The sequence below is a fragment of the Physella acuta genome, unplaced genomic scaffold (assembly GCF_028476545.2).
Source record: "Physella acuta isolate Inbredline_101_S28 unplaced genomic scaffold, ASM2847654v3 ptg000376l, whole genome shotgun sequence".
NCBI lineage: Eukaryota > Metazoa > Mollusca > Gastropoda > Physidae > Physella > Physella acuta.
Genome location: NW_026731895.1, coordinates 523,695 through 549,757, shown reverse-complemented (window position 1 = coordinate 549,757; position 26,063 = coordinate 523,695). Strand labels below are relative to the sequence as shown.

Here is a 26,063-nt window from a genome sequence, read left to right as displayed (position 1 = left end):
GACTAGCTCACTAAAATCATGTATGTTACCATCTGACATGACATCTGACATGACATCAGACATGACATCTGACATAACATCCGACATTACATATTTACTAAATATGGTCTCTTCTAATAGATGGGGTTGTAGAAATTATTTTGCTCAATTTAAGTAAACATTCAGAATTAGGCGAGGAGGACGAACCTACTTTAGAAACACTAACAATACATAAATTGTCGTGTTGACACCAGAGGCTAGCCATTATACTGGAGGATTTATTACTAGCTCTGACATTATTACATTATTACATAATTACACAGGTAATTCAAGACTAGCTCACTAAAATCATGTATGTTACCATCTGACATGACATCTGACATGACATCAGACATGACATCTGACATAACATCCGACATTACATTTGACATGACATCTGATATGACATCTGTCATGACATCTGACATGACATCTGACATGACATCTGACATGACATCTGACATAACATCTGACATCATCAACAGTTCACATCACAAAACATCATCGACATCATGCCCTAGTGATGTGTGTTGCGCTAACCCAGTCGTCAGCCAATCAACTTCCGGTGTCATCTGAAGCCGTAGAAAGGCTTCCATAATTAGCCACACTTGAAGCCACGACGTCTGCTACAAGGGCCACTGGGAACGTTGTCGGCAATACACAGACAAAGTTATTGACGGCAATACAAAGACACTGTTATTGACGGCAATACACACATTGTTTTTATCGGCATTACACACAATATTATTGCCGACTATATACAATGTCATTTCCGGCAGACAATGCATAGACAATGTTATTTCCGGCAACACATACACAGACACACAGAAGATAATATTATCGTCTCTACATACACGGAAAATGTTGTTTTAAATGTTGCTGAACGATTTGTTTCGAAACTTGTGTTAACATGTGTGAGTTCAACAAACAGTAGGTCTGTATTGTGGTTTGTTTGTCGTTTTTTTTTAACCTGTATTACACAGAAAACGACCACAAAACAACCAAGCTACCTTAATACTTGACCAAGACAAGTAAGTTAACAAAAATTAATATGTAGTTTATAGAGTGCCAGCTTTCAATTTATAAAAAGTAAAAACTGATTAGTCAGCTAAAACTGGGGATAAAAATAGGTTTGTTAGCAACTGGCGATACGTCATAAATTTATACTGAGGTATGGTTGGAGAGATATATGACGTAAATTACAATTTATACTGAGGTATGGATGGAGAGAAATATGACGTAACCTACAATTTATTCTGCGGTATGGATGGAGAGATATATGACATAAATTACAATTTATACTGAGGTATGGATGGAGAAATATATGACGTAACTTACAATTTATACTGAGGTATTGTTGGAGAGATATATGACGTAAATTACAATTTATACTGAGGTATGGATGGAGAGATATATGACGTAACTTGCAGCTAGAATTGAATTCAGATTGCTACCGTTTAGGAAGTAGCACTTGATTAATTGAGCTATCGTGTTGTCGCTTGCAGGTAGCATAAGTCTAAATAGGCTACCCAGCTATTGTTTGAAAGTATCTTCGCCTCACTATGCTAACAATAATAGATCTTACATTCAGCACTGCAGTAACAATCAACTTAATCGGTACACATTTATTTTTTAAAGGCAAAACAAAAGCGTTGAATATAGTCAAAGCGCACAATACATCACACAACAGCACACAATGCATCCCATAACAGCACTAAATGCATCAAGTAAAAAATATTAAATGCATCAAATAAACAGTACTAAATGGATCAAGTAAACAGCACTAAATGCATCAAGTAGACAACACAAAATGCATAAAATAAAAAATAAAAAAACGCATTATATAATTTAATATAAAACTCACAAAGTGTAAAATAAAACGAAACAAACCTTTTCCTCTGTGAAACTTGATGGTGGTGGGGTCAAGCGTGTAATTGTAATCAAACTCCATCATTACATCCACAGGTCATGCATTGCACGATTAATCAACAGATGGGGTTAATTAGTTAATTGAGCGACATCCCACATTGTGTCAATGGTGTAGGTTAGTAATCCAGTGTCAATCAGCGAATGCAAGTTCTACTCAACAAGCTCTAGAACTACAGATGGTATAGTACACACGGGGGATGAAATAAAACTAGCCGTGCTACAGATGGTATAGTACACACGGTGGAGGGAGGGGGGGGGGTGATCAAACTAGTATTAGCCGAACTATAGATGGTATAGTACACATGGGGAGGGGGGGGTGATCAAAATAAAACTAGCCGTACTACAGATGGTATAGTACACACGGAGGTGGGGGTGGGGGGGGGGGGGTGATCAAAATAGTATTAGCCGAACTATAGATGGTATAGTACACATGGGGAGGGGGGGTGATCAAAATAAAACTAGCCGTTCTACAGATGGTATAGTACACACGGAGGTGGGGGTGGGGGGGGGGTGATCAAAATAATATTAGCCGAACTATAGATGGTATAGTACACATGGGGAGGGGGGGGGGTGATCAAAATAAAACTAGCCGTACTACAGATGGTATAGTACACACGGAGGTGGGGGTGGGGGGGGTGATCAAACTAGTATTAGCCGTACTACAAATGGTATCAGAGGCGTAGCGAGGGGGGGGGGGCGGGGGGTGCGGACCGTACCGGGTAACACCATTTAGGGGGGTGACACCAAGGCAAAAAATAGCAAAATATATAATATATAGATATGAGGGGGGGGGTGCAAATCGAAAGTTTGAGGGAAGGGGGTGCAAATCGAAAACTTGAAGGGGGGGGGTGCAAATCGAAAATTTGAAAGTTTGTCCCCGGGAAGGGTCGCTACGCCTCTGGGGGGTGACACCATTAAGTGCCGCACCGGGTGACACCCGACCTCGCTACGCCACTGGATGATATAGTAAACACGGTGGGGGTGGGGGGTGATCAGATCAACAAACAGGGATACAAAGCTAAAACACGAAACTAAAAACCAGACAACACTTGCTTCGTTTTGTCAACAACAAAATATTTAAATCATGTCTTCCGTCGACCTTGCCCTTCAGAGTTGAAATAATTAACGATATTTTCCTTAAACCTCTAGCCCCAAATAAACATAGTTGGTGGCGGTATTATGTTATCTACAGCTGATATTACATCCTAGTATGGCATTAAACGTAACACCACATACGTTATTTAAGTAACTTTGTTAAACACCATCGGATTAATTAGATCTACCGAGCGTGAAAAAGTAGCTTTGTAAAGCTGATACAAATTACAATCTTAGTCATCGCATGTGTAAACAACAAACTGTACTTGAAATAGATTATTGTATTGGTATAAATAAAGTTATAATACAATAGATGAGCGTATATTACATGTTAGATGTCTAATGTCTAATGTCTAATGCAATGGAAATAACATATCAACAATGAATTTGCCTTGAACTGAAGCACTTTATCAACAACTAATTGTCCATGAACTGAAGCACTACATCAACAACTAATTGTCCATGAACTGAAGCACTATATCAACCATTTATTGTCCATGAACTGAAGCACTATATAAACAACTAATTGTCCATGAAATGAAGCACTATATCAACAACTAATTGTCCATGAACTGAAGCACTATATAAACAACTAACTGTCCATGAACTGAAGCACAATATCAACAACTAACTCCATGAACTGAAGCACTATATCAACAACTAATTGTCCATGAACTGAAGCGCTATATCAACAACTAATTGTCCATGAACTGAAGCACTATATCAACAACTAACTGTCCATGAAATGAAGCACTATATCAACAACTAACTGTCCATGAACCGAAGCACTATATCAACAAATTGTCCATGAACTGAAGCACTATATCAACAACTAACAACTCCTAGCGACACAGACCAGTACAAGACAAGCTATATGCACCATGCGAGGTCAGCCTTATGCTACTAGAGGTCTGCAGGTGGTCTCACGTCGTCACGGTCAGTCACGAGTAGAGCAAACCACTTCGGACATGCCTAGCACGGTCAGCACACGTCATGTGCGTGTGAGCACACGACTGTAACGGCTACTCACGGCGCAGTTCCGCATGTGCGCTAGTGGTCAACAACACGCGATTACATCACGTGACACGCACTATGTCGAATAGGGAGTATTATGTGATACTATATATATATATATATATATATATATATATATATATATATATATATATATATATATATATATATGAGTGACTAATAGCAAAACCTCCAGTTATAGATACCTGAGTTATAGATCCCTGACAAAGTAGACTGAACTATTTCATAATATAAAATCCTAAGAGATCACATTACATGGCATCTGTAAGAAAGCTGATATGTTTGTATTACATATGCCAACATTTGAATGTAGTAATTGAGCTAACTGGCTAATGGATGTGGGTCATGTAAGGGCCAGTAATCAACCACGACAGACGGCTTTCATTAAGATTGTAATTATGTTTGAAAAGTACAAAGCTTAGCTCCAGGTCGATAGGCAGAGAGAAGGGAATACAAAAGATGTGATATGTGTTTGTTGTGGTGTGTGTGGGGGGGGGGGGGTGTCTATATGCTCGCCGTATGTTTATTTGTGTGATGTGTGGGAGTGAATAAGTTGGCCCATATGTTTGTGTCGTGTGTGTAGGTGTGGTTGGGGATGTGTGCGTGTATTCGGTGTGCCTATGTAATGGCCTTATGTTTATTTGTGTAGTGTATGTGTGATTGGGTATACGAGCGTGTATTAAGTGTCTATATGTTGGCCATATGTTTATTTGTGTAGTGTATGTGTAATTGAGTATACGGGCGTGTTTTAAGTGTGTCTATATGTTGGCCATATGTTTATTTGTGTAGTGTATGTGTAATTGGGTATACGGGCGTGTATTCAGTGTGTCTATATGTTGGCCATATGTTTATTTGTGTAGTGTGTAGTGTAATTGAGTATACGGGCGTGTTTTAAGTGTGTCTATATGTTGGCCATATGTTTATTTGTGTAGTGTATGTGTAATTGGGTATACGGGCGTGTATTCAGTGTGTCTATATGTTGGCCATATGTTTATTTGTGTAGTGTGTAGTGTATGTGTGATTGGGTATACGAGGGTGTATTTAGTGTGTCTATATGTTGGCCATATGTTTATTTGTGTGGTGTATGCGTAATTGGGTATACGGGCGTGTATTTAGTGTGTCTATATGTTGGCCATATGTTTATTTGTGTAGTGTATATGTAATTGGGTATACGGGCGTGTATTAAGTGTGTCTATATGTTGGCCATATGTTTATTTGTGTAGTGTATGTGTGCGTGCTAGGATATACGCATACATTTTTTTTCTCTGAAGTGAAATAAGAATAAGGGTGGGGAGAGAGGGAGGGGGAGATGATTACAGGAACGGAATCAATTACAGCCATCATCAGGTTGTAGTGGGGGGGGGGGGGGGTCAGTGAGGCCGCCTGCAGGGTACGGTAGTTGTTCGACCAGACACAAGAAGGGGGGGGGGAGAGGACCGTTACAAAAGATGAGAATAGATCGATAAGATCCTATTGATCAATGCCCGCGCTGATCATGGAAAGATTATCACCGGATGTATGCCAGTGTTGTCTGCCTTTAATATTGATACGATTGAAAAGTTATCACAAGATTTCGCCCAATCAAACGATCGGATGGATGCAGAAATATCAAAGCCGTTAGCGCGATTGATTACCGTAGCGCTGCACATAAACGCTCCTTTCATGTGATGATGAAATTACTGTACACGACGCCCGTGTTGTCGCTTGTGTGCGGTGAGCGATTGTGTTGATGCGGCACACGGTGCGGTGTGTACGACACACGTGTTGCATTGTGACACCTGTTTGGGTTAGCCGGGTGATGGCACACGAGTCTCCACGCTCGGTTGATCACCGTGTCGACTAGCGGCTTGTGATGTGTTGCCTCCCTTGTTAGATGACCTCCCCTGTTAGATGACTTCCCCTGCTAGATGTGACGAAATCTGGAGGACGGATAAAGTAGGGAGCTACACGGTGTCAGGGCAATTAATAGCCGGTATATTTTAACCTTATGTTGGCGATGTTCTCGTTAGCGGGAGGTGGTTATTATTTTATAAGTTCATCAGCTACACTGATTAATTAAGTCGTTACGTCGTTCAATGGGGAATGGAGAGGGGAGGGGGGTGTTGTTGACAAGCGCAACAAGCCAAGAGGAAGAGGTCAGCTTGACCCTCGCTCAGCATACGACAGCTCGTTATGTGTCCGAGGCTAGGTCAAACGAAACTGACACTGAAAGATGACCATTAGTGGTGGATGTTTGTGTGCCAATTGCTGGGTTTGTGGGCTAATTAGCTCAAGAGCTGATTGTTCCGTCATATAGGAGGTATGGGGGAAAGATGGAGTAGAATGGAATATGTGAATAATGGTCTATAGTCTAGTGACTAGTGGGTTGGTTAAGTATAGTGTAGTGGCATAGTCTTTGGCATGGTCTAGTGGCCTACCGATATAGTCTAGAAGCCAAGTGGTCTAGTGCGATAACTTTGTGGCCGTGTTTGCTAGTCAATGGACAATAGTGAGCCATAGTGTAAAAGCCTAGATAGTCTAGGGGACAGTAGCTGTATACTATACATTAGCTACTTAAACTATAGTGTACTGGTCTAGTATCTGTCAATAAATACGAAATAAACAAAGCTGTTTGTGGATCGCCAAAGAAAAACTAAAGCCGTTAAAAAGGTGTAGGACATACAATGTGTACCAGTATACACACTACCTTCTAGCGTGATGTAATGAAACAGTTTGTACCTTCTAGCGTGACGTAATGAAACCGTTTGTAACGATACGCGTGAGAAGAAGCAACAGGCAACAGCTGAGTACTACAAAACTACTCGAACATCACACACGTGAGTCAGACCTGCGTGCATATTTATGAACTCACCTAATGCCACGCGCCACGCGGCGACTAATTTAAACCGTCTCACGACAGCTGGGGCTAATTTAATTTCAACTTAATGGCGCGAGACTACCTACAACAGGTAAACAACAACACCACAGTCACGTGATGAACAGGGTAAAAATATGTGTCTCTTTACCAGACAATACTGGAGTCTACTAAAGACCTACCAATCTAGAAACTATGCTTTAATTAAACAGTGTTTACATCATATGCTATTATTACAGAATGCGAAGAAAGAAAATTAGATCGTTCAATATCGATCATCAAGAAAGTGATTCCACTAAAGCTTCATTTACACAACGGAATGTTATCGATCTTCAAGAAAGTAATCCCATGACTACAATAACTTTTGAATGACGCCAAGATTTTACAAAATTAAATCATGATAGTTAATTAAAATTAAAATTAATTAAACAATAATAATAAATAGATGTCGCTCCAGATGGAAAAATAAATGTGCCCTCAATATGTCGATATAAACACAAACTATAACAGGTGGCTCTCTATCTACATTTTTTTTTTCTTTACGGCAGTCAACTGTTTACTAGATATACCACCTATATTACAAGATCTATTCTATTGTAAAACTATTCATAAGGTTCTTGTATCAATGTTTTTCACACCTTCAAAAAAAATGACACACACTTTAAATTATTTAAAAAAAACTACACTTAGTATTGAATGAAATATCCATCTCAGAAGTGAGTCACACACGTCAAATACACCTAATTCACCAGCAAGAATTTAACGCTCAGCAGGGGTCCAAAACGAAAGTGATCCCACAAATTTGAGACAGAGGCACGAATTATTTTATTCCTCGGAACAAGGACGGCAACCCTGTCGAATGAGGGAAGGGAACTCTATGAAACACAATAAAGCACTTGCCTTTTGTCCTGCTTGATGCCAGTATGCACGGCAATTTGAGCTCGTACCGTCAAACTGGCGAATGGGAACTTGCCTCGGCCTAACTAACACATACGAGAGGCGACATTACGCTGGTGGTAATGATAATTTAGACATACATTACATACAACGATAAAATATTGCACTACAGTAGGCAGATGATGATAGCATTACTGTGGAGACGATACTTCTAACACAAAATTACATTATTAAAACATAACGCTTTTTTATTTGTTTAAGGACAGATAGCAGCAATTCAAACATTTAACTTTTCAAAGTTTTGATCAGTCACAAATAAACTACGCTGTATCCAAATAATTTAAGAAATTTGTCAAACGTAAACGGCAACTACATTTCTGTGAAGAATTTTTTTTTACCATAACCTTCATCGTTGTAAATATATATCGATATAAAATACAAGCAACTTGCACTTTATGTATGTGAAATTTACTGAGCCTATGTAGCCTAGTTATTTATTACAAAATTAACATTCATTATTTTGTACTAATTTAACATTCATAGTTTCACCACAACTGAAACTCCTAGTGAGATTAGCTGAAACATCTCACTGAGCCATTTGTTCAGGGTATTGTGGTAAACACAGCTAGTCAACTGGAGAGTCTGACAGTGGTTAATTCAATAACTCACTTTCTTTCTATTTGATACAACTTCCAGAAGTCTTAAGCTGTGTCCTAATTTAAAAACTTGACATCTGACAAAGCCGTAATGGTCATTTGAAAAATAACGGACAAAATGACCAGAGCTTTGTTGTATTCTAATCCGACAAGGTAAGACCGAGATTTTAGGTCGCGGCACTACTCAAGGGAAACAATCACTCGTTAGGAACATTTTGAATTGATAGTTAAGTCCCTTGATGCGGGGACCCTTCAACAAAAGCCTGTGTTAAAGCCATCTCTCGGATGTTGGGAGACCCGGAGCTAACATCGTGAGGACACTTCCGGTTTGGTTAATGGCGGGCTAATTATTGTCATTATTCTTTACATTCATAGTGTGTAGTTGATGAAGTTGTTTGGATGATGGGGTACATGTTGGTGTGGTGGCGTTGCTGCTTGTGTGGTTGACATGGTGGTTGTCACTATGGTAGCGATACCAATGTGGTTATTGCTGTAGTTTTTAGTGTAGCCTTATGGAGGATGTTATCGTTTTTCATCGATCAGTCGGTCCATTAGTTACCAACACACACACACCAACAACATCGGCCTGTTACAGCCCTTGTTAATTCTAATCTCTTCATTAAGTTTTTAATTCCAACCAATTACAGACTGTATTCCCACGAGACGCCCGCCAACCTAACGCACCCCCTCACTCCCCCACCAGACCCTCTCACTCTCCCACCAACCCCTCACTCCCCCCACACTTCCCCACACACTACAAGGCCGCGCTAATCGCCGCTAATTGCCCACACAATGCCGAGCATGGGACCCGCACTCCGTGACCCCTGGTGATGCCACTCTGGCTACAACTCGGCCAAAGTTCCACGCGTCCCGTCGCCTGGTCAAGCTGCGTGGAGCGGGCCGGTGCAACAGACCAGCGGTCAACAACGGTTGTTGTTTGAACATATGTGCTGAGACACTGGTCAGTGGCCGTAGACTGCGAGAACGGTGCACGTGACGGGCTCAGACAATCTACCAGTAGATGCGCACGAGTTTGGTTTAGAATAAACACAAACAATAAGCCATTAGCTATAAGCCCAAGTCCGGTACTACAACACTAAGCCATTAACTAAACACTCACTTTAAGCCCATAATCTTATATTAAAGCCCACTACTAAAAACTTAATTATTTAACATTAATTTTTTGTTTAAATTAAATGCGATTTCCCGATTACTCAAGAAGACCATATGCTTAATTACTTAATGAAATCAATTTTAATAGATCGATACAGTTACATCTACAAGACGTATTCACAGTGTATAAAAATACGAGCCATGTCTGACACTAGATTAAGTAAAAACGTCACGAGATCAATGACGTAAATTTAAATATCGATACTACCGGATGTTGACAATTCTGGACAGACCGTAAATGTCAGCTGTCCAGCCTTCGCCAGACTAATCTAACTGAATACAAACTTAAGGACACTTCAGCCCACTTGACGTCCAGGACGAAAGGAAACAATCTTCTACTAGAACAGAATGGCATTGAAGACCATGGGGAAAACTAGAGAGGTTAACCAAGTTCTATTCCAGGCTAGATGGGTAAAACTAGAGAGGTTAGCCAAGTTCTATTCCAGGCTAGATGGGTAAAACTAGAGAGGTTAGCCAAGTTCTATTCCAGGCTAGATGGGTAAAACTAGAGAGGTTAGCCGAGTTCTATTCCAGGCTAGATGGGTAAAACTAGAGAGGTTAGCCAAGTTCTATTCCAGGCTAGATGGGTAAAACTAGAGAGGTTAGCCAAGTTCTATTCCAGGCTAGATGGGTAAAACTAGAGAGGTTAGCCAAGTTCTATTCTAGTCTAGATGGGGAAAACTAGAGAGGTTAGCCAAGTTCTATTCTAGTCTAGATGGGGAAAACTAGAGAGGTTAGCTGAGTTCTATTCCAGGCTAGATGGGTAAAACTAGAGAGGTTAGCCAAGTTCTATTCCAGGCTAGATGGGGAAAACTAGAGAGGTTAGCTGAGTTCTATTCCAGGCTAGATGGGTAAAACTAGAGAGGTTAGCCAAGTTCTATTCCAGGCTAGATGGGTAAAACTAGAGAGGTTAGCTGAGTTCTATTCCAGGCTAGATGGGTAAAACTAGAGAGGTTAGCTGAGTTCTATTCCAGGCTAGATGGGTAAAACTAGAGAGGTTAGCTGAGTTCTATTCCAGGCTAGATGGGTAAAACTAGAGAGGTTAGCCAAGTTCTATTCCAGGCTAGATGGGTAAAACTAGAGAGGTTAGCTAAGTTCTATTCCAGGCTAGATGGGTAAAACTAGAGAGGTTAGCCAAGTTCTATTCCAGGCTAGATGGGTAAAACTAGAGAGGTTAGCCGAGTTCTATTCTAGGCTAGATGGGTAAAACTAGAGAGGTTAGCCAAGTTCTATTCCAGGCTAGATGGGTAAAACTAGAGAGGTTAGCCGAGTTCTATGCCAGGCTAGATGGGTAAAACTAGAGAGGTTAGCCGAGTTCTATTCTAGGCTAGATGGGTAAAACTAGAGAGGTTAGCCAAGTTCTATTCCAGGCTAGATGGGTAAAACTAGAGAGGTTAGCCGAGTTCTATTCTAGGCTAGATGGGTAAAACTAGAGAGGTTAGCCAAGTTCTATTCCAGGCTAGATGGGTAAAACTAGAGAGGTTAGCCGAGTTCTATTCTAGGCTAGAAGGTATAATAGAATAGTTTCTTGACCCCAATCATTTGATTATTTGTCCTGTTTGGTTTCATTACCCTATTTCCTTAACCATCCTCCCCCTCCCCCATTTATTTTCCCTACCCCTACAGCGACGGTAACTTATGAGAGAAGTATTGGCCAAGATTGATTGTAAGGTCTTTCATTACAGTTTTATCATTGTAAGGTCTTTCATTACATTTCTATCATTGTAAGGTCTTTCATTACAGTTTTATCATTGTAAGGTCTTTCATTACAGTTTTATCATTGTAAGGTCTTTCATTACAGTTCTATTATTGTAAGGTCTTTAACTACAGTTCTATCATTGTAAGGTCTTTGATTACAGTTCTATCATTGTAAGGTCTTTCATTACAGTTGTATAGTTCTGGTGATTGTAAGGTCACTTATTTATGGTTTGATGTGATTGTACGACCGTCTGTTGATAATTATGTTGGAACGTTGATAAGCTTGCTAGTCTGTTTGTTTATACTTGACTTTTACGTTGATGCGATCGCCTTAACGCGATTCTCATTCTTGTGCTTTCACTTATATCTGTTTGTCAGTTGTTCTGGGAAGTCGTGATATTGATATCGACTTGGATGTCTGTTATTATGCTATCATTTGATTCAGATGTCAGCTATTCTGCTGATGTGTCAGGTGTTCATTTGATGTCATTTTCCTCACTTGTTTTTTATTCTAGTGACGGTAGTCCACGTATCCTTATCAAAACATACGTGTACCACTACGCGCTACATCAAAAGCTCACAGCGATGAATGTACGTGCAGTCTCGTTATGACGTCAGACCGTGATGCATGAAATTTCCACACTGTAGTCTCCTTTAAGTCACTATCTCCAGTCTAGTCAAACAACAGCACACACCCCCTCCCCCCAATCTAATAAAACGTGCCATCTGATAACGATTTCAAACACTACTGTAAAGATTCACCTACATCAAGACAGCTTGCTTATATTTTTTTTTTAAATTGACATTCAAAACTTCAATAAACTTTTGGGCTGTAAGTGGCCAGCTAAAAATCCTCTCCGTCATGTCTGCTTGTCTAGACATGACAGGCAGGCTACAGCTTGGAAATTTTGTCATATCAACGCTTATCTCCCCCTCATTAAAGCCTTTGTTCTGCATAATCTTGTCTTATTAAAGAAAATTGATTGCGTCTACACTTCCGGTATTCTGAGCAAGGGGAGAACATTCGCTTCCGCAATCTTTTGTTTAACCAGACAATATTTGATGGCTTAGATTCGACGTATTATAGAATCACACACATTCACACACCACATTATATATATACATTATATATATATATATATATATATATATATATATATATATATATATATATATATATATATATATACGAGCTGATCCGCTATTTAGTTGTTTTATTTTCTACTTATCAACAATTCATAATTTGTGAATTCGACACTACACTACCCCACCCCCCTGCCCCCCCCCCCCCCACTCACTCATCCCACCCCCCCCCCCCCCCCCCCACCTCACCCAGCGAAAGCAGCCGTTTACAGACGACAATAAAAATATCAAGCAGAACTTATTATCTCCCCTAATAGCGGCGACTTATTCGAACCAGCTCTACTATTGTAAACATTCGGGGTCAACCATAGCTCACCTGACAGTGGTAGCGATATGCCTAGAAAGCGGGGTAGGGATGGCTAAGCTGCGTGGTGTCTCATATGGTCCCCATGAAGATAATATATATATATATATATATATATATATATATATATATATATATATATATATATATATATATATATATATATATATATATATATATATATATATATATATATATATATATATATATATATATATATATATATATATATATATATATATTATAAACATGTATATAATTACACATCAGTACTCTCATTATATTATCACACGGATCAAGAATTCTGAAATGGCACGTGAATACATTCTGTTATCTACCGACATGGCTAAAATTCCATAGAGGCTTAAAAGCATGAAGTTTGAGCTTTGTTGAACAGCCACTTGTGTGTTGTTGGCTGAGGTCAGGACGACGAAGGAATCCAATTGACAGCTGATAACACGAGGGGGCTTGGCCACGCTCTCGCTCGCCGTTTGTGTTAAATCTGTACCCGTTACCCAACACGGGGTTAACTGCTAGTACTTAAGTAGGTCAAATCATTTGTAAACCGGAAAGGGTGTGAGATTTACGATATATGTCAGCGGGGTCAAGTGAACATAATTTATGTGCACGATACCCGTCAATTAGTGTATACTTTACACTTTATAAAACAAAACACAAAAACGCTACCGAAAAACTGTTCTCGGCTTAAAAACGAACCAACAAGAGTTAACAATACCGCATCAACACAACGAATTTACCATAGAATAGTACATGACAAGACAGGTTAGCAAAAAGAAACATATAATGTATTAAATGTTGATTTTTCTGTCTGTTTCTATTCAAAACATTTATTCTAAATTGATTTTTTTAAATTACTACCACTAGTATTTTATACTTGAGCCGCTGCTAAACATGTACACTACAGATGGAAGGCTAAGTGACCTAGTGTTTATACCTAAACCACCATAACACGTGATTATACTGAGACCACCGTGCTTATACTAAGACCACCATCACATGCTAAACATCAGTGTGTAACCAGCCGCTCGATAAAGCCATACTATATGTCCATGTTCACAAAACAAATGTCCAATACTACACAACGAATGTTCCAGATCAAATAAATTATATCCAGGTTCACGTAACGAATATCCACCTTTACATAAAGTCCAAATATATGCAACGAATTTCCAACTTAACATAAAGAACTACACATGCAATACTTCACGTTGTAACACAATGTCACTACACAGTTTGCGAGACTATCCGAATATCCACATGTCTGTTACTGTGTCGCAATCAAACAACACACTACGGTTTACGTGCTACTGTGTACAATAGGCAACACGCGAGTGGATTACACGGGAAAAACAACACGGTCTTATAGAGTCAAATTTATGTTAATTAAGGATGAAACATGTTGAACATAGACTCGCTTGGTGAGTCATTATTTAATTGTATTCCACTGTTCATCAAAGTGATATCAGTCGAATGATGTAGAGACGATCTACACTACCATAATGTATTGTAGTATGCTATACTATAGTAGCAATAGCTACACTACACTCTCTAGGTGAGTCATTGTTGAATTGTATTCCACTGTTCGTCAATGTGATATCAGTCGAATGATGTAGAGTCAACCTACATCACAATAGTGTATTGTAGTATGCTATACTATAGTAGCAATAGCTACAGTACAATCGGTGTATTAAAGGTTCACGTTTACAACTTTAAACAGTGGTTATGAATAATCATAAAAAAAAAAGCATTTAGTGTTAAACCGGTGTCAACTAGCAAATAAAATTCACGAAATAAGCATGTAAATAACGGTAGAAATGCATATCTGTAGAAATAAGCAGGTAAATAACGGTAGAAATGCATACCTGTAGAAATAAGCAGGTAAATAACGGTAGAAATGCATACCTGTAGAAACAAGCAGGTAAATAACAGTAGAAATGCATACTTGTAGAAATAAGCAGGTAAATAACAGTAGAAATGCATACCTGTAGAAATAAGCAGGTAAATAACGGTAGAAATGCATACCTGTAGAAACAAGCAGGTAAATAACGGTAGAAATGCATACTTGTAGAAATAAGCAGGTAAATAACAGTAGAAATGCATACCTGTAGAAATAAGCAGGTAAATAACGGTAGAAATGCATACCTGTAGAAACAAGCAGGTAAATAACAGTAGAAATGCATACTTGTAGAAATAAGCAGGTAAATAACAGTAGAAATGCATACCTGTAGAAATAAGCAGGTAAATAACGGTAGAAATGCATACCTGTAGAAAAGAAAGCAGAGAGGACCCGCAAGGCGGTGATCATGGCTGAGGACGAAAATGGAAATAAATCGCGAACATTTGAACGTTAGCCGGTACAGGTAAATCTGTTACAGAGCAGGCGATGACAGCATGCCCTATATCAGGGAAATGACCAGGTTATGACAGCTTATTACCTACACTATTCTGGTTTATTGTCTTTTTTTATTGATTCACAGAAAAAAAAAGATTAGTACGAGGGTTAAGGTAACTGTCCAAAAAAATGTGTCCGGAAATCTGTCCGAAAGTGACGTCATAACGAGAGCTATGTTCTATAAATAACCTACTGGTCTGATAAGTAGGTCTATGTGAATTCCGTCAAGGCGGAACTAGTCCTACTCTAGTCAGGTAAAAGACCAACCCGGTATCTTTACAATTGGCTCTACGGGACATCTACGAACCGTGTGACGAAATAGCTCTTGGGGCTACTTTCGTTTTCCATTAGCCGCGTTCAAATTATTAATTATTTTTGTACCAGAAATTGTTTGAAAGTGAGTCTAAATATTTTTACACCATACATTTCCGTTCAATATTTTGTTTACGTAGCAAACACGTGATTCTAAATATGGGCATAAGAGCAGACACAGCACTACACAATCTATAAATAGCCACGGTAACTGTGTAGCCAGCATTTTGCTACAGGCGACAGCTGTGATTTGCCGATTATCCGGCTAGCTTGCAGCCGTCCTGTGGCCGTCTCGACCGCTGTTGTCTTGTACGGCAATTAAAAGGGTGACACCTTGAGAGAAATCTGCAAGCGCCATGCCGCGGCATACCTACGTGCCGACGGTCGTGTGCCGTAAATAAAAATAATACACTGCCGTACGACTGTTCTTTGGTCAATGACGTCATCGACGTAGAGGTCAGTGGGGACAACTCTGAAGTTTCTTTTTTGAAGAAACGTCCGTCAAGAATGTTGTAGTAGTAGTAGACAGGCGACAGGGGCAGTAACTCGGGAGAAATTAACCTAACCGAGAAAGTTTGTCCCCGATTTTGAAATGCGGCCGTGTCGAATGTCAGTCAGTCGGTCATGTTGTGTGGTTATTTAGGGAGAGTAATCGGACATGGACGTGTAGGTATACACGCTACATCAAAACCTAGCAGCGATAAGAAGAACAAGTAGCTTCCCCTGTGTGATTGTGAATGTCAGACGGAACGAAAGAAATGGATGTCGTATACAGCCACATCTGGCCCAGTGGTTAGCCTCCCTTTGTTGCTTGTATAATTAATGTAAACATTCTTTGATCAAGTGGTTAGCAACCCTTTGTTGCTTGTATAATTTTTGTAAACATTCTTTGATCAAGTGGTTAGCAACCCTTTGTTGCTTGTATAATTAATGTAAACATTATTTGATCCACGTTATTGAACTTAATACTCCAGTAGTGCAGAACCAATTTAATCAAAATATTGACAAAATTTGAATTCGTGGTTTAAGAAAGGGCGAGTAAATTACAACTTTAATCAAAACAATTTTTTTTAATATATTAGAAAATATGGGTATATGCAAGGTTTCGAACCCATGACTTTGACATAAAGATGCTATAACTTCTGTATACAACAGTACATTTCAACAACTGACAAAATTAGTGCCTCAGGTGCAGCCGCCAAATTTTTGTTTTAGGTCCAACCACCAACTTTGTACAACCACCAACTTTGTACAACCACCAACTTTGTACAACCACCAACTTTGTACAACCACCAACTTTGTACAACCACCAACTTTGTACAAGCACCAACTTTGTACAACCACCAACTTTGTACAACCACCAAATTTGTGTTTTAGGTCCAACCACCAACTTTGTACAACCACCAAATTTGTACAACCACCAACTTTGTACAACCGCCTAATTTTTGTTTTAGGTCCAACCACCAACTTTGTACAACCACCAACTTTCAACAACCACCAACTTTGTACAACCACCAACTTTTTACAACCACCAACTTTGTTTTAGGTCCAACCACCAACTTTGTACAACCACCAAATTTGTACAACCACCAACTTTGTACAACCGCCTAATTTTTGTTTTAGGTCCAACCACCAACTTTGTACAACCACCAACTTTGTACAACCACCAACTTTGTACAACCACCAACTTTGTACAATCACCAACTTTGTACAACCACCAAATTTGTGTTTTAGGTCCAACCACCAACTTTGTACAACCACCAACTTTGTACAACCACCAACTTTGTACAACCACCAAATTTGTGTTTTAGGTCCAACCACCAACTTTGTACAACCACCAACTTTGTACAACCACCAACTTTGTACAACCACCAACTTTGTACAACCGCCTAATTTTTGTTTTAGGTCCAACCACCGACTTTGTACAACCACCAACTTTGTTTTAGGTCCAACCACCAACTTTGTACAACCACCAAATTTGTGTTTCTGGTACAACCACCAACTTTGTACAACCACAAAGTTTGTGCTTCAGGTGCAACTACCAAATCTGTGTTTCATGTGCAACCACCAAATTTGCGTGTTCAACAACTTACAACCACCAACGTAGCCTGAGTTACAACCAATTCTCGCCAGTCAGAGCTAAAAATACCTCCGCCCAGCTAGTTGAGCTCAACAAAAGGATTAGAGCGCCGTACAGCAGATGTCGAGGTACTCAACTAGCCAGGGGCCGACCTTACTGAATCAATAGGAGATGTTATTACATTTCTCTTCTTCTCTTAGTCATCACATCAAGCTTACTACTACACATACTGTATGATTCACGAAAACAAATTAAACAGAATATTTCCTATGTTAGGAGTTTGATGAGCTTAATTTAATTTCACGAGTTTAATTAGTTCCTCGATTATTAAAAACTTGATCAACGGAGTTAATTGCATTATGCATATGTCACTCGTGGTGAACAAAGTATTGTATTACACTGTGAGTGATTAAACCATTGGTTAAGATAACGACGGAAATAAGGACATGCGTCAATTATTGACATTCGGATATGAAACAACTCATTGAAAGTATAACCAAAACTGATTGTTTGTAAATGAAGGGAATTATTTTAATTTAATTTTAACTGATATACCGTTGAGGGAGTAACGCTAAAAAGGGGTAGAAAATTCGGGGATTGAAATTGTTAACAAAACATTGACAAGCTATGATCACAAGAAAACATCCAAGTCAAAGCTACATAGGTCAGTACAACAACCTTTATTAACGAATGCATTACATCAGCCTCATTAGGTGAAGGAATTCCCACCCCTCCCCTCTCTGTATGGACATCTTTACCTGGGGGAATGAATGGAAGTGATAAAACGAAGGCCAAGGTCACCACATAGCTAAGGTGGCCTTGACCTGACACACTGGCGACGTGTCACATAAATCATTGATCCGTGTCCGATCGATAACTGGGGGCAGAACGGTACAGGTTGTTTACAGGCCTCGCTGTGTCAGTGGTTGGTGTTGGTGGGGGTTGGTGCACATATAGTAAAGGTTGTTGTATGTTTCTGTGGGGAGGGGAAGGGGTGCACACACAACACATGTTTATGACACAGGTTGTTGTTGTGTGTGTGTGTGTGAAAGGTGGGTGGCGCACACACAACACAGGTGCTGTATGTGCGGGCACTGGCGCACACACAACACAAGTGGTGTATGTGTGGGGGAGTGGCGCACACACAACACAAGTGGTGTATGTGTGGGGGAGTGGCGCACACACAACACAAGTGGTGTATGTGTGGGGGAGTGGCGCACACACAACACAAGTGGTGTATGTGTGGGGGAGTGGCGCACACACAACACAAGTGGTGTATGTGTGGGGGAGTGGCGCACACACAACACAAGTGGTGTATGTGTGGGGGAGTGGCGCACACACAACACAAGTGGTGTATGTGTGGGGGAGTGGCGCACACACAACACAAGTGGTGTATGTGTGGGGGAGTGGCGCACACACAACACAAGTGGTGTATGTGTGGGGGAGTGGCGCACACACAACACAAGTGGTGTATGTGTGGGGGAGTGGCGCACACACAACACAAGTGGTGTATGTGTTTATGTGTGGGGGGCTGGCGCACATGCAGCGCAGGCACTTGTGGTGTGGGCGCTGGTACGCAGAAGACACAGTTAGTAGTATGTGTGGGGGGGGGGGGGGGCTGGTGTACACAAACAACACAGACGTGTTATATCTGTTGTACGTGTGAGACTAGTTTACATGCGCATACCACCATAACTAGCCATATGTCGCGTAATTCGATCTATATAGAAATAAATTGGCTTTAATCTTTCTACATTCCAAGTTCGGCAATGCTTTGTTATTTGCATAAGCAAGAACGTAAACACAGCAGGGAGATAACTAAAAACCAAGTTTGTTGTTAAATGAGAACTCGAGATTTTATCTACACTGAAATAGAAACGGAAATTTCCGAAGTTATTTATAGAGCAGTAACAAGAAAGGAAAACAAAAATACTAAGCACACATTCATTATGACGTCAATTAGCCTAAAAATAAAAAGGTTTATTGGTGTTTTCATTCATCTCTCCTCACTAGGTCACACCGCGACTTACAAGGTCACAATCGGCTGAATTATAAAGGATGCAAGTCATTTAACGAAAATGGAAGAACGGACATCGGGCTGACCATTAAAACACCCGAGTACGCCGTGGTCTTAATATATGACTATTGTAAATTTATTTACTGAACATTGAACTTATGTTGAATGGGATTAACTAGATGAATAGTTTAAAGTAGGCTTTGAATAGGATTATGGCGAACGCTAATTAAACCACGTACAAATTATTTTTCTTATTACATAATTACTCTTGGTGCAGAGCTGCAGAATAAGTGTGTACACGCTTACTACCTCACATCACACTGTGTACACACAGCATCAACAGTGTGTACAAGCAACAACATGTAAAGTGTGTACGCCCATGCCACCACATCAACACCACCATGATACTCGCGACAACATTGTGTACACGAGCTGCGGAATACACGTGTACGCACGTTGCCTCTGTACGACTGCCCTGTATACATCAACGGTAGCTGTGTGTACAAACAGCAAGGATACAAGCGTGTACAAGTACACCACCAAAGAACGCCGCCACCACAAGATCACCTCTGTATTCTATCTCAGACAACCAGTGGACCGTGACTTAAGCTACACCTGCTAGATAATAACGTCGTATCCCACGCGACAAGAACTGAAGCGGATGTATGTATACTTTAGTTAGAAAAAGGTGGTTCACTAAAGTTGAAGTTGACGTGTAGAAAAAAATTAGACAAACTAGAAAATTACCACACCGAAAACATTTCACGGAACTTGGCAAGATAAAACACTAACACATCAAGACATCTCGAGAAAAGTTAAAAATAGCTCAAACGTTTTAGGCGATATACATTAGGAAAGTATTTTAATTTCACCCACTAGAAATGGCAACAGATGGTGAATGTTTTTGGTACCTTTAAATACACAGTAAAGCAGGGTATCGTATCGCTTTATTTTTATATGGTATCGTCGTCACATCCCAGGATTAGAATGAGGGCTAGAATCAGGGATATTTTCCGTATTAGCTTGCATGTCTGCTTCTTGATATAAGGATAGCGTTAGGCAAAGGTTTAGTATTCAGTTACCGATATTAGCAAAACGAAGTTTCGATAATCGATACTATAAAATCGATGTGTTACGAGTACCGATTTTCCTTTCTGATCGATAACTCCCGATTTACCTGTAACGAACGAGCCACAAGACCACATAAAAAACAATCAAATTCACATTTACAGCGACGGTTTCTGAACACAACTAAACCAAAACACCATGCAGGTCGAAATAAAAATATCCCGCCACGAGCAAGCTATGAATGTCAACACATGCGAAGACTCAGTCTATTTATCAACACTAAAAACCAGTGGAGCAGAAAACAAAATGGGTCAAGTCTTTCCTGCAGGAAGAAAATACACACAAATTGATTCCATTTAATACTGCTAGTGAAGATAAACGAAATACATGCGGGGTTTGCGATAATCCACAGGGAAATAGGTCACGACTCAAGGCGAAATTTCTCAAATTGTGTACACAAAAATGTCGTAAGTAGCGGTGGAAACATTTGGATATTCCGCGCGGCAAGAATGGAAACAGCAGACGACACTCGTGACACTGGCCCGTCCGTCGGGAGAACGCTCGAGCTACGGTCTGTCTCGCCTCGGTCTGTCGGTGGGGGGTGGGGGGGGGGGATACAATAATCGTAAAATATTTGTAGGAAAAAAAATGTGGGGATCTTCTTACGGGGCGGAGTCGAGTGCCTCTTGTGATAATAGTGTGGGTCTACTGAAGCATACAACGTCACAGGCGAGAAGATTTACTGATGGGAGATAACTTAGAGGTGGGGGGGGTAAGGACTAAAGGTTGATGGTGATGAACCACGAGATAAAAAAATAACAACAGAACGGAATGTTGTGGACAAAACAAAACAAAATACCAGAATACCAGGGAGGGAAGATTGGTTTACAGGTGGGTGTTACAGGTAAACAAACCTCGCAGCACTGTTGTGTTGGCCGTACCCTACTTGTCATGTGGATACTGTCACGTGGTCTGGTTGCAGACGTTAATTCTAAGCCCTAAAGTAATCCAGTCGTTAATTCTAAACCCTAAAGTAATCCAGTCGTTAATTCTAAACCCTAAAGTAATCCATAACAGTAGACTAACTATTGCAAACTATAAACTAAAGGGCAGATGGTAACTATAGCCTCCATCCTAACCATGACCCTAACCATAGTCCTAATACTAAACATAGCCCTAATACTAACGTTAGTCCTAATACTAACGTTAGTCCTAATACTAAACATAGCCCTAATACTAACGTTAGTCCTAATACTAAACATAGCCCTAATACTAACGTTAGTCCTAATACTAAACATAGCCCTAGTACTAAGCTAGCCCTAATTTACCCTTATTGCTATACCAAAAAGTAATTTAAAAAGGAGTGAGATTGTAATACTTTATACACCTGTCGTAATTTTTTACAAAACATTAAAATTTAAAATAACATCGCCATGTTTCCCAACCACAACCCAACCTGTCAACCCGAGGCTAGCCTGGTTGTCAACAAGTTTAGCCTTACATCACGTTGACGTCTGGTAAATTTAAGCCGTGTGCAGCTTCTGACGGATGGTCTAATTAAACCGTTGGTCATCACGTGTTGACTCAAGCGTGACGGTGTGGACGATTGTGGGCAATATGGACTGAATCTAGCTAGGCCCTACAGTACTGCTGCTAAAGTTACGGGTAATTGTATACAATATGGCCTGAATCTAGTTATAGTACTGCTGCTACAATTCTAAAGTTACGGGTAAGTGTATACAATATGGACTGAATCTAGCTATAGTACTGCTGCTACAATTCTAAAGTTACGGGTAAGTGTATACAATATGGACTGAATCTAGCTATAGTACTGCTGCTACAATTCTAAAGTTACGGGTAAGTGTATACAATATGGACTGAATCTAGCTATAGTACTGCTGCTACAATTCTAAAGTTACGGGTAAGTGTATACAATATGGACTGAATCTAGTTATAGTACTGCTGCTACAATTCTAAAGTTACGGGTAAGTGTATACAATATGGACTGAATCTAGCTATAGTACTGCTACTACAATTCTAAAGTTACGGGTAAGTGTATACAATATGGACTGAATCTAGCTATAGTACTGCTACTACAATTCTAAAGTTACGGGTAAGTGTATACAATATGGACTGAATCTAGCTATAGTACTTCTGCTACATTTCTAAAGTTACGGGTAAGTGTATAGAATATGTACCACGTGTAGCTGTAGCATTCGTGCTACAATTCTAAGGTTACTGATAATTTTATACAATGTTTGGTATAGAATATGTACCGCATTTAGCTATAGCACTAGTGCTACAATTCTAAGGTTACTGATAATTTTATACAATGTAAACTGCATGTAGATATAACGTTAGTGCTACTATACCTCTAGTGCTACATTCTAAAACCGAGTGAAACTATTACATTCTAGTAAAACTTAACAATGTGCCTGCAAGCTGTAAAATTCTATGTGAGAAGACACACAGATACATACATGGTGAGTAGATCTACGACAAGTCTAGAACATCATCTTGTGAGTGGTGGGGGGTGGGGTGGAATGCGTCAATCAACAGATCGATAAATCTTCCAGCAAGAGATCGATGACCAGCACGTGCAAGCAAAAGACGATGATGCTCATAAGGTCAAAGGTGAACGATGTAGAAGATTGTCGCTAACATTCGAATTATAGCGATAGCATTTTAAACCTTGGCTGTAAAAAAATTCTCGGAGCTTTAAGCGGCGGTTGTAACACATCAAGAAAACTGTAAACAAAACAATGTCCACGTGACTCATTTTAATCAACCTGCAGCTGTTTCAACCTATTTAAAGCAATCAACTCCCGTCATTTCCCGTAATTTCAACCAACAATATAACCACCCAATATAAACAGACAATAAACCCCCCCCCCCCCAATAATCACACCTTAACCCCCCCCCCCCCCCCCCCCGCCAATTTCAACGAGGTGCCGATACTTTAGCCAGTCCTTCAATAATTCCATTCACCAACTAGATAGACCTTCAACCAACCCACAATAATAATCTACAACCAACAACCCCATGATACTACCAACCCTCGCAATACAACGTACCTCAAATGACACAACCAACTCGTCTAAAATGAAGCTAGCAATACACAAACACCCCCCCCCCCCTTAGATATATCAAGCTATGTAGAACCAGCCCCCATAAAATCCAACCAAACCCATAACTCAACCAACCCCCTAACCCAACCCACGCCAACATTTGATCAGCCGTATCAAGCAAATGATATCACATTACCTGATTACTGCGGCAAATCGGTCAACTGGTAAAATGATTTAGTGGATTATCTCTCCCCCTTAACCTAAAGAGTCACCCAGGTGTAACGTAGAGACCTAATGCGACTGTGTACAGCGCTACACAACGCTGCTTGATAATCGGTGATTGATGGGTTAAAAGCGTTTTGTGGTGTTTTTTTTTTTACAAATTAGAAATTTATATACAGCGGGTACGATATACGAATCAGGTAAAAATGGAAACAGATAAAAAAAAAATTATACTGCATTACATTATTACAACAGAGAGTTTTACAAATTTCCTTCCCTCCTAAATGTTGTATTAAAACTATGGGTAGAATAAGATCTGGGATAAATTTAGAAAAAAAAAAACAACTTAAAAAAAAACAACCTAAAACATGTTCCTGACTGTTTAATTTTGAGGTGTTGTTTTTTAATTGAAGTGTGCCTTAAAAGTTGAAGTTCGTAGCACAAACGGAAGGCGTGCTAGCATAAGTGTTAGTTATCAAAGTAATTAATTGAGATTTAAAACACACATCAAGTAAAACATGCACATTCAGATACTCTTGATAGTTGTGCACATTCAGATAGTGTTGATAATTGAAAACTAAGGAAATATAACTGCAGGTATTTTGTCAAATGTTGTAAATTATGAAGTGAGTATCGAATACGTGAACATTGTAGATATATTCTCTACTGTAATTCGTAGATTCGTAGTTCAGTTTCTGTTGTTTTTACAGGATGAGTTGTTATATAGTGTATGTAGTTTCAACGTTGATTATCATGTAATGTTTTGGATGAGTTGCTATATAGTCAGAGGCGTAGCGAGGGGGGGGGGGGGCGGGGGTGCGGACTGCACCTAGTGACACCAAGGCAAAAAAATAGCAATATATATATAGAAAAACTTGAGAGGGGGTTGCAAATCGAAAGTTTGAGTGGGAGGTGTAAATCGAAAGTTTGAGGGGGGGGGGGGGTGTAAATCGAAAATTTGAAAGTCTGTCCCCGGGAAGGGTCGCTACGCCTCTGGGGGGTGACACCATTAAGTGCCGCACCGGGTGACACCCGACCTCGCTACGCCACTGTATATAGTGTATGTAGTTTCAACGCCGCCCATGATGTCATGTGTTGGATGAGTTGTTGTATAGTGTATGTAGTTTCAACGGCGCCTATCATCATGTCATGTATTGGATGAGTTGCTATATAGTGTATGTAGTTTCAACGCCGCCCATCATGTCATGTGTTGGATGAGTTGCTGTACCACACCAGACAAGATGACCTATCACGTGGGACACGCCCACCCATGACTTCCGGTGGACACCACCCTGCTGCTACAATTATCCCCGTGCACCGACATGTATCACTGACACGTTGTTTGCGCGGGGGTCGGGCAGGGTGGGTGGGGTGGGTGGGTCCGTGGACGGGAGATGAGACTTAATTAAAGGCTGACATTTTAGCCTTACCATCAGAGAAATGCCATCCTGTGCACCGCGTGAAACCAGACGATGACTAACTGCAACAGTACCAGAGGTTCTAGAACCGAGGCATGTGATCTCTAGAACTCAAAGTATTGTCAGAGTAATGATGGCTTCTATGGGGAGTACAATGTAGTCATTAGGTGTTAGAACTCAAGAGATACAGAATCTGATCAGGCTTTAATTATCTAATTTAGCTGATAATGATTCTCTTACCTTTGTAATAGATTAGGTTTTAAAAATGTTTGAAGTGTAATTGTAAAAATTATGTGCTTAAGTAACAATACCAAAATGTAGTGTAAATGTATGCACAATTTTTTGCAATAAATCTTAATTATTGTAACAGTTTTTTATACGTCATACAGTTTTCTTGCATTAAAATATTGGTGGCGAATATATTCACGCATTACCTCCCTTGAATTTTTGTTTACAGTTTAATCTTGTTTCTCACCTTGTATGAAACGTGTAACAAGAGAAACTGACGGTTCGTACAAACAAAATGTAGCAAACAAAACACACAAATACCCTCACAACGTGTGGTAATGAACACATCAACACAATCTGGGGTGTTAGATTGTCAGTTGAAACTGTCAAGTCAGATTTTGTGTGGAACCATCCAAGCGTATCAGGTGGCACCGT

General features: G+C 39.9%; 1 protein-coding gene across 14 annotated transcripts in view; it reads right to left on the bottom strand.

The window, feature by feature from the left end:
* Window positions 1-26,063, bottom strand: part of LOC131941899 (dystrophin) — a 301,691-nt gene that overhangs the window by 248,804 nt on the left and 26,824 nt on the right. The window contains exons 1-2 of one of the 14 annotated variants that reach the window (XM_059301492.1): window positions 21,036-21,232; window positions 1,909-2,117 (exon numbers count right to left, since the gene is read on the bottom strand). The exons of 11 other annotated variants lie outside the window; for them this stretch is intronic. In XM_059301492.1, coding sequence (XP_059157475.1) covers window positions 1,909-1,972 — 64 coding nt within the window. In that variant the 5' untranslated portion in view covers window positions 1,973-2,117; window positions 21,036-21,232. Of the gene's footprint in view, window positions 1-1,908; window positions 2,118-15,085; window positions 15,144-21,035; window positions 21,233-26,063 lie in introns of those variants that run through there. 2 more of the 14 variants (XM_059301491.1, XM_059301493.1) reach the window with 2 other exon arrangements.